At 31.7% G+C, this 8,403-nt stretch overlaps 1 protein-coding gene and 1 long non-coding RNA gene across 3 annotated transcripts in view; one reads left to right on the forward strand and one right to left on the reverse strand.

Annotated features, from left to right (window-relative positions):
- Positions 1–2,600, forward strand: part of LOC118194040 (phosphoglycolate phosphatase-like) — a 26,735-nt gene extending 24,135 nt beyond the window's left edge. For both annotated transcript variants that reach the window (XM_035365225.2, XM_035365224.2), the window contains one exon: positions 1,634–2,600. In XM_035365225.2, coding sequence (XP_035221116.1) covers positions 1,634–1,817 — 184 coding nt within the window. In that variant the 3' untranslated portion in view covers positions 1,818–2,600. The remainder of the gene's footprint in view (positions 1–1,633) is intronic.
- The window catches only part of LOC146998661 (uncharacterized), an 11,436-nt gene extending 3,325 nt beyond the window's left edge, over positions 1–8,111 (reverse strand). Inside the window, exon 1 of the long non-coding RNA XR_015039659.1 lies at positions 7,626–8,111. This is a non-coding gene — a long non-coding RNA (uncharacterized LOC146998661). The remainder of the gene's footprint in view (positions 1–7,625) is intronic.
- Between the last annotated feature and the right edge of the window lie 292 nt (positions 8,112–8,403).

The raw sequence follows: 8,403 nt of genomic DNA on the forward strand, positions 1-8,403 counted from the left end.
TATCTAGATTAAGATAATTAATTAGATTCTTATTCTTATATATCAAATATTTGCATACTTAATTAACATTTGATACATCTAAAATAAAAAGCAAAATAAAGATATTTTTAACTAAATTATGTATTCATTACTCTGAATTATTTCATATTACAATTTCTTTTCCAAACTGAGTATGAATTCATATTAATAAAAAGTTACTGAAAATTGAAAGGAGGAAAAGTTATGGAGTTCAGAACCTGGACCGATCTAATGTCCAGACACTAGCAGATTTATTTTATTTTTTATTATTTGTTTACAAAGTCTAGAAGTAAAGAATATGATACTTGAAGAGGGAGAAAGCAAATATGCTCTAAAATCGGTTTTTCTCCTGACTGAGATTCCTATATGTCACTTCTAAACACTGGTGCCCTAAGGAAATACATGGTGATCAATGACATTACATTGACTGGTAGTAGTCATGACTGCTTTCAACCCGTGAGTGGTTGTGGAGAAGGTGTTAACATTCTTCTCTGTAATCTAAACAATAATTGATGACCTAAGATTTATTTGTTTGGGGTGGGATTCTGTCCATACTGGTTTTCTTTTGTTGGCATAGCAGTGGGGAAAAAAGAAAGAATGAGATTTCTAAGAACTTAATATTGAAAATTGCATTCTTCTTTAACTTTATAATTTGATCCAGCTTATTATTTTTTGTAAGCTGTTATTTTTACAGCTATCTCATCAAAAAAGTTTTAATTTTTAATTATTTTGAAAAGAGTTTCAAATCCTGGAGCTGCAAATAGAAAGGATAACTTGTACTTGCCTTAAACCTTAGGGATAGAAAATGGCACTGACACAATTCGAACTAAGAAAGTGCAATTTCAAAATTAAACATAACAACTTGATTTTGGCATAGATTTTGCATGCTATAAGGTGAAGTTTTCTAAAGAATGCAATTTTTCAAGAAATATGGAGATGATAATAAATAAAGGTGATATAACAGATTTCTATGCCCCAGTCAGCAATAGACAAAATCTGTAGTGTGCCTTTAAATCAAGAAAATATCCATACTGATAATGAAGTCACAGAGAGGTTTTTGAGAATGAGATTTCATTTGAGAGTTTAGTGGAAATTCTCACTATGGCAATTATAAGACTTTAACAATGGAACTTAATAACTGAACAAGAAGTTATATCTACTATAAAATTTAAGAGAAAGTATTAACACAAAAATGGGGCAGCTTAAACAAATCTATATTGGAAGGAATGTTTAATAAAACAAATAAATGTTAAGTTTTTTTTTTTTTTTTAAATGCTTGATTCTTTTAAGATCATAAATGCTTGATTATTTCATAAACAGTTATTCGTATTTTTAATTTTATAATTCCTTCATGTAATCTTACTGGATTTCAACTTATCTAAGTTCTGGAAATTTCCAAAACCCAGAACTGCTGAACAGTTGCAGATCTCGGACTTTCTATGAGACTGTTCGTATTTTGTATGTATTTTAGATTTGTGTTATAATTATTTTATATGATTTAAAAAATTTTTGATGCAATTTCAAAGTTTGTGTGTATCCCAATAAAAAGGTTTTTGACAAATAAGTATAAAAATTTTATTATAGAACACCTTTTCATATGCAATTTTACTTTCAGATTAAATACAGATATATTACTTGGAACAAGACATGGCTTGAAAACACTATTTGTACTTACTGGAATAAATTCTTTAGATGATGTTCAGAACTTTCAAGAAAGTAAAGAAGAAAAAGATCATATGTTTATCCCAGATTATTATCTACCTTGCCTAGGTGATTTATTGAAATTTATTAAGAGTTAAAATTCTAACAGATGTAAGAATATATTTGTAATTAGTTTCATAGGCTAATTTATGGTGCTGTGATAGAAAAAGTATTAATACATTTAATTCATTATTTAAACTTATGAAATATACAAGTTCATCTCATTTTAACTTTTTGAAACTTATGGTCTCCTCAATGAAATTAAAATTTGTGTTGGTTTGTGTCTCCAAATTAAAATGTTGTGTCATTTCAATAAAAAAAAAAATAAAAAAAAAATAAAAAAAAAAAAAGAATTTAGATTTTATCTTATGAAGCAAATTGTTTACACCAAAGTATTATTATGAGAAATTTTATTATTTTAAAATTTTTGTCCAAATGTTATTGTATTTCAAAATATATTGTCATTATTAGACCCATAGTGATTTCTGATTTGCCAGCATGAATATAATTTAAAACGTTTTATTGGAATTTAGAATTTTATAATCATATATTATTTAAGATTTATTAAGAAGGGAACCAAATTTTTTAGGAAAGTTTACTAGCTTACATTTATTACATACTTTTATGCTGTGTGTGTAAACATTGTGAAAATGTTTCTAGTTATTAGAGTACAAAATAATTTCAGATATTTTTGTAGTTTTGCAAAGTATTGTCATTTAATTCAAATAACCTTTCTATCAACATTTTATATGGAAAATTAAACATAAATAAACGAGTTACAAATTAAATTGCATTATGTATTATTCAAGTAAGGCAGCAATAAAAAGGCAAAAATGTATGTTGGAGTTTAGGGAATCAAAAATAAATTTATATTTATTCTATCTGTTTCTCAGTATGTTAACATGTTTAATCAATTTTAAAAACAATTAAGTGTGATAAAATAGTAGGATCATTTTTTATTGTTCTATTGATGATAAATTAGTGGTTTATTTTGCAAACAGGTTTCATATTTTACTTAAAAATTTTTGGAATGCCTCGAACAAAATTAATTCAGAGAAAAAATATATTCTTGAATTAACACTTTTGAAAAGGTAAAATTATTACAATTTTTGGATCTAAAAATGACATTAACTTATCTTCATAATACAGTTAAAAGTCATTAATCTGGACTCGCCAGGACTTCGGCGATTCCGGATTATAGATCATCAGTTTAAATCTCGTAAGATGGCATGCAGAAATTCTAAAATTCAAAATATGAAACCGAAATTTATGAAATAAAGAACAATTATGATCTAAAGGGTATCAAAATTTACAAAAAAAAAAAAAAAAGCTTAATATTTATTTGTTTACTTTATTAAACATTGCTTTCAATGTAAGTTGTTTAAGTTGCTTTGTTTTATGTGATAATACTTTCTCTTTCATTCTATAAACAGACATAATTTCTTGTTCAGTTACAAAGTTCCGCTGTTCAAGTCCCGTAATTGCTGTGCCGAGAATACCGACTAACTTGTCTGTCAATCAAAATGTTTTTGTTTTCACTAACCTCTCTGTCACCTTCTTCATGCCTTTATCCATTTTTTGCAGCAATTCCACTTTTTGTTTGATGGACATCGAAACATTACTTTCGTTTTGGTAGATCCTTTGGGAGCTCCAGCATGGGAAATTCTATTTGACATAGTCGAAAGTTAAAGTTTACTTTTATAAAATTGCTCTTACAGTCTGCAAAAAATAATAAGCAGCATGTAATTTGAATATTAAGGAACAACGCAATCGTCAACATTAACTGAAATAGGCAATTAGATCATTTTAGTTTATACCGTTCGTTATACATTAAATGTGCACGCGAAAACGTATTCTGCACTTGCGCACACTCATATGCACAGTTGTAAAGGTCTAACGTGAACGCCTATGCGCATGTGTCAACGTGGCGCATGAGCAGAAAGTTTTTAGCTTTGAGGTCCGGATTATAGATCATTCCGGATTATGGGTGTCCGAATTAACGACTTTTGACTGTATTAAGATATAACTGCCCAAAAGACACTGCTTGTTTCTAATAATACATGATTTTAGCAGAAATATAGAAATGCTAATAGCTTTGCTTAATTTGGTATGTATTGTTTTCAAATGGTGGGACACTTGTAAGGTAATGCATTCATCAGGATGACCAATAACCATCAGTTTTTTAGCCATCTCATTACCGAGAATGTTGCCTAAGTTCAACATATGGGCAATTTATTTTACACTTAAGAGAAGGGGATGCTGTGTTCTAGTTTTAATCGAGAATGCCTGGGGCAAAAATCTGAAAGTCCACACGTTTTCTACCAACACCAAATTTTTCAAGAAAACTTTCTGCTTGACAGTATTTTAAGTGCTCGGATGCTACATAGACACTATAATACATTTATAAATATTGAAGCCTTCTCCAGGATTCAATCCTGGGTCCAATGATATAGCTGTCAGCATGTACTAACCACTATGCCAATTAAGGCGATGCTTAAATTAGTAGAGATATCTTTTTTTGTTCATCAGATTTCACAGTTATGTGAAAAGTTTTTAAATACTTATAAGATAAGACTTTTTTCTTAGGAATTTGATTGATTAATGATGTTAATTGACTATGTATTTTCAGTTCTATAGTAGTCTGGGAAAGGGAAGCTCTGTAGTAATTTGGGAAGGCATCATAAAAGAAATTAGAAATTGGACAAAATCTATCTAAATTTAAAATATATATATATATTATCGAAAAAATTAAAAACTCATTATTAAATTATGCATATTCAGATATGTAAATTAGTATTTTAAGTGAATTCTATACACAGTAGTTGAAATGGATTTAAACCTAATATGAAAGTTTATTGAATTCATAACACAACAATGGTTTGAAAAAATTCCTCTCTGAGAGAACATAAATAAAATTTCTTGCTACAAGCAGTTATAAAATTTAAAAGTAAGGTAAAATTAGACATATCTTCAAAATTTGTAAAATTGTCTACATCTCATGAGATGTCATACTTATTTTTCACCACTTTCTCTTGTCAAAGTGTAGATCTGATATTTATTTCAAGAATCATTTGCCTTTCAGCTCAATAGTTTCGTCTATGGGCCATCTGTAGAAGCAATAATAAATTACTTCTATTCGAGGAAAAAAAAAAATTATGTACATCAAACAGTACTATTTCTGACTAGTTTTTGATGCAGATTCAAAAAAAAATTTTCCCTTAGAGAGGTTTTGATCTCTCGGTATCATAACAAAAAATAAATTTTAATGCAAATTTTATTTTTATAGGTGCCTTTGAAAGCAATTTATGCTACTACAAGTTTTATAAGAAGTTATCATATAGCTAACATTTAAAAGATAAATGCTAAATGATTTTACCAAATGGAACTTGCTAATTATTTATCCTTTTTTTCTTCATATACTACAGTTTAGTAAAAATATTGTGTAAAAATGGAGGAACAAAAATATTGCCTCCTTTCTATTAAGAAGGTAAGTAAGGAAGGAAGAACAACTGGCTCCAACACCTCGGAGATGTAGTGCTGGCTATTTAAAGTACCGGCAATGCGTGCTAGAGGAGTCTGAGAGTGATATCCAATACTGCCCCATACCATAATACCCGGTGCAGGACCAGTTGTGGCAGTGCATAACGCAGCTGTTCAGCACCCTCTCTCCACAGTGTCTCCAGACTCGAATCCGACCATCGTGGTGTTGCAGACAGAAGCGTGACTCATCGGTAAAGACAATTTCATTCCATTCTGCCATCCACATCCTTCTTTCGTTGCACCATTGACGGCGGAGACATTTGTTGTTCTGCATCAAGGGTAGACAAAGCAATGGACGTCTTGCGGACTGACCATTCTGCTGTAAACAGCGTCGAATGGTACGTGCAGACACTGGATGATGCGTTACAGACTGAATGTGCTGTGCTATGGTTCGCGATGTGACTGAACGATTCACCACTGCCATGAGCACAATGTTACTGTCATCATGTGAAGTGGTGCATTGAGGTGGATGCAATCGAACATGTCGGTGTGTTGTACCCTCCTGCATCCTACAGTGACATATCTGCATTACAGTTGTTTGGTTTCATCCAACACAACTACCAACTTCCCTGAAAGATAATCCACACTCTCGGTAGGCCACTATCTTTCCTCTGTCGAACTCGGATACTTGATCAAACGATGATCGCTGTTTACTACGAGGTATAATTGATCTTTTTTTTAAAAAAAACCACAAGAAAAACAATTGTCGAACTTAAAATCATTGAAAACTCCAAGCCTTAAATAGCGCTTTGAAGTGGCGCCATAGGCACGCGTGATGTGCGTCTGCACCGAAATTCTAATCATTTGCATATCTCACCTCCGTTAATGCATGTGGTAAATTTCATGTTATTTGCATGCTTCTTTCAGGGTGTTGCATTTACGGTGGCCAGCAGTGTATATACAAATTTTCCAAATATTTTAGCATTAAATCAAAATATAATGCAATTCTGTAATAATAACAAGGCTATATTCTTCATAATTAGCAAAGATTGAAAGGGACAAAAATGTTTGTGACTCTAGTGATGCAAGCTCATGCAACACGTTACTCATTTTAGATGTTATAGCAGTCAGTAGTGAAACATGGCATTCTACGAAGTGAAAATCAACATATGTTCAATAGAAAAGAAATTAAAGTCTAATAAGCAGATTATTGATATTGCATAAGAATGTATTAACATGCCATCAAAAGGCTTATTGTTTTAGAATTAAGAAGTCCCATGGGCACTCGAGTAAGCGTATTGTAATAGTAGATGACTCATAAAAAATAGCCACTTAGTGGCTACTCTGTTTTTAGACCAGTAACAGAAAGGTCCTGTTTCTGGAAGCATCCTTGGAGTTTCTTGCCCATTTTGAAGATAACATAAAAATAACTCATTTAAAAATGACCATCAGCTTAGCAAGGTTTATGTAAAGTTGTATATTTTTAAAATATTCTTAGGAAAGAGAGGAAATATTAGAGATTTAAAGAGATTTCGAATTTTGGGTAACAGACTGTCATTCTCAAATGTAAAAGAGAATTTCATTGCTTAGTAAGCCCACAAATTTTAATGGAGTTGAATTAAACAGAAATACATGTACAATACAAATTCCGTAATCCGGACTTCGGCGATTCCGAATTAGGGGTTTTTCCGGATTATAGATCATCAGTTTAAATCTGGTAAGATGGCATGCAGAAATTATACAATTAAAAATATGAAACCGTAATTTATGAAATAAAGAGCAATTATGATCTAAAGGGTATCAAAATTTACCAAAAAAAAAAAAAAAAAAAAAACCTAATATTTATTTGTTTACTTTATTAAACATTTCTTTCAATGTGAGTTGTTTAAGTTGCTTTGTTTTTTGTGCTAATACTTTCTCATTAATTCTTTCCTTTATAAACAGACATAATTTCTTGTTCAGTTATAAAGTTCCACTGTTCAAATCCTGCAATTGCTGTGTCGAGAATAGCGACTAACTTGTCAATCGAAATCTTTCAGTTTTCAGTAACCTCTGTCACTTTCTTCGCTATCGGAAGCGCGCATGTGTAAACGTTTACTGTCTTTACGCGCATGCGTAAGTTTGTGGCTTTGAGGTCCAGATTATAGATCATTCCGAATAATGGACGTCCGGATTACAAACTTTGTACTGAATTTTAAAAACTAAAGAAGAATGCAGCTTCAAAAATAAATAAAATTATTTATTTTAGGCTATAAATTATTAATCACTAGGAAAGTGGACTGCGCAAAAAATAAAAGCACAATAAATAAATTTAATCAACACCAGAAACTTAAAGAGTGTAACATTATCAAAAATTACATTTAGTTGACTATTCATTAATTCCTTTAAAGAATATTGCACTATTAATGATACAGCAAATATATTACCTGATCTTTGAATACTGGCATTCAATACGCGAAAAACATCACAGAACAAAACCTACGCGGTTAATATGAATTTCACTTCACTATAAATAGGTCCATGCGTTGTGGCCAAGATGGCACCTGAAAAATTAAACTAAACCTTGAGTGCACTTGAACTGGCAAAAGCCGCTCGCTGTAGTTGCTCACGAAAAATCACAGCTTGGAAAAACTTCGCCGTTAGTCCTGGAAAAACACTTGTATTAAAGATGGCGCTCTCATGAAATAGGATTCCGCCCATAGCAGTTAATCACCGGAAATCACAGTTTGGAATTTGACGTTGCTTAACTTTGGAAACAGGACGCCGCCCACGGCAGCTGATCACGTCGTCGCCGCTCTGCAGAATCCAGGAAAAATCATCATGAACTAGAACCACTGTACTGATCGCTGGACGGTACGCATCGCGATAACGTCTTCCAATAGGCGCTGGAATGGCACACCAAGGAGCAATGAAACAGGAACCAGAAGGAATAAGCCTTATGACTTACTTTTTTCTGGTCTTTAACTACTAAAGACGGCAACCAATCAGCTGTCGGCACGACTCAGCTTTCCAGATGACGTAACCTCTCAAGTTTCGTTTTTGCATCTTAATTAAGCTGGAACAGTCCGTTCTGAATACAAACAGTGGGAGTGAAAAACGAAGTAGAAGTAATTGCTACATACCTCAAATAAGAACTAAACCTTATGTAAAAGTTAGAATTATTTCAAGGAGGAGAAATGATGCAGAAAAAGGGTTACAATAAAT

The sequence above is a fragment of the Stegodyphus dumicola genome, chromosome 2, assembly GCF_044657685.1.
Source record: "Stegodyphus dumicola isolate Sdum_Otavi_A_Nest chromosome 2, ASM4465768v1".
Taxonomy (NCBI): Eukaryota; Metazoa; Arthropoda; class Arachnida; order Araneae; family Eresidae; genus Stegodyphus; species Stegodyphus dumicola.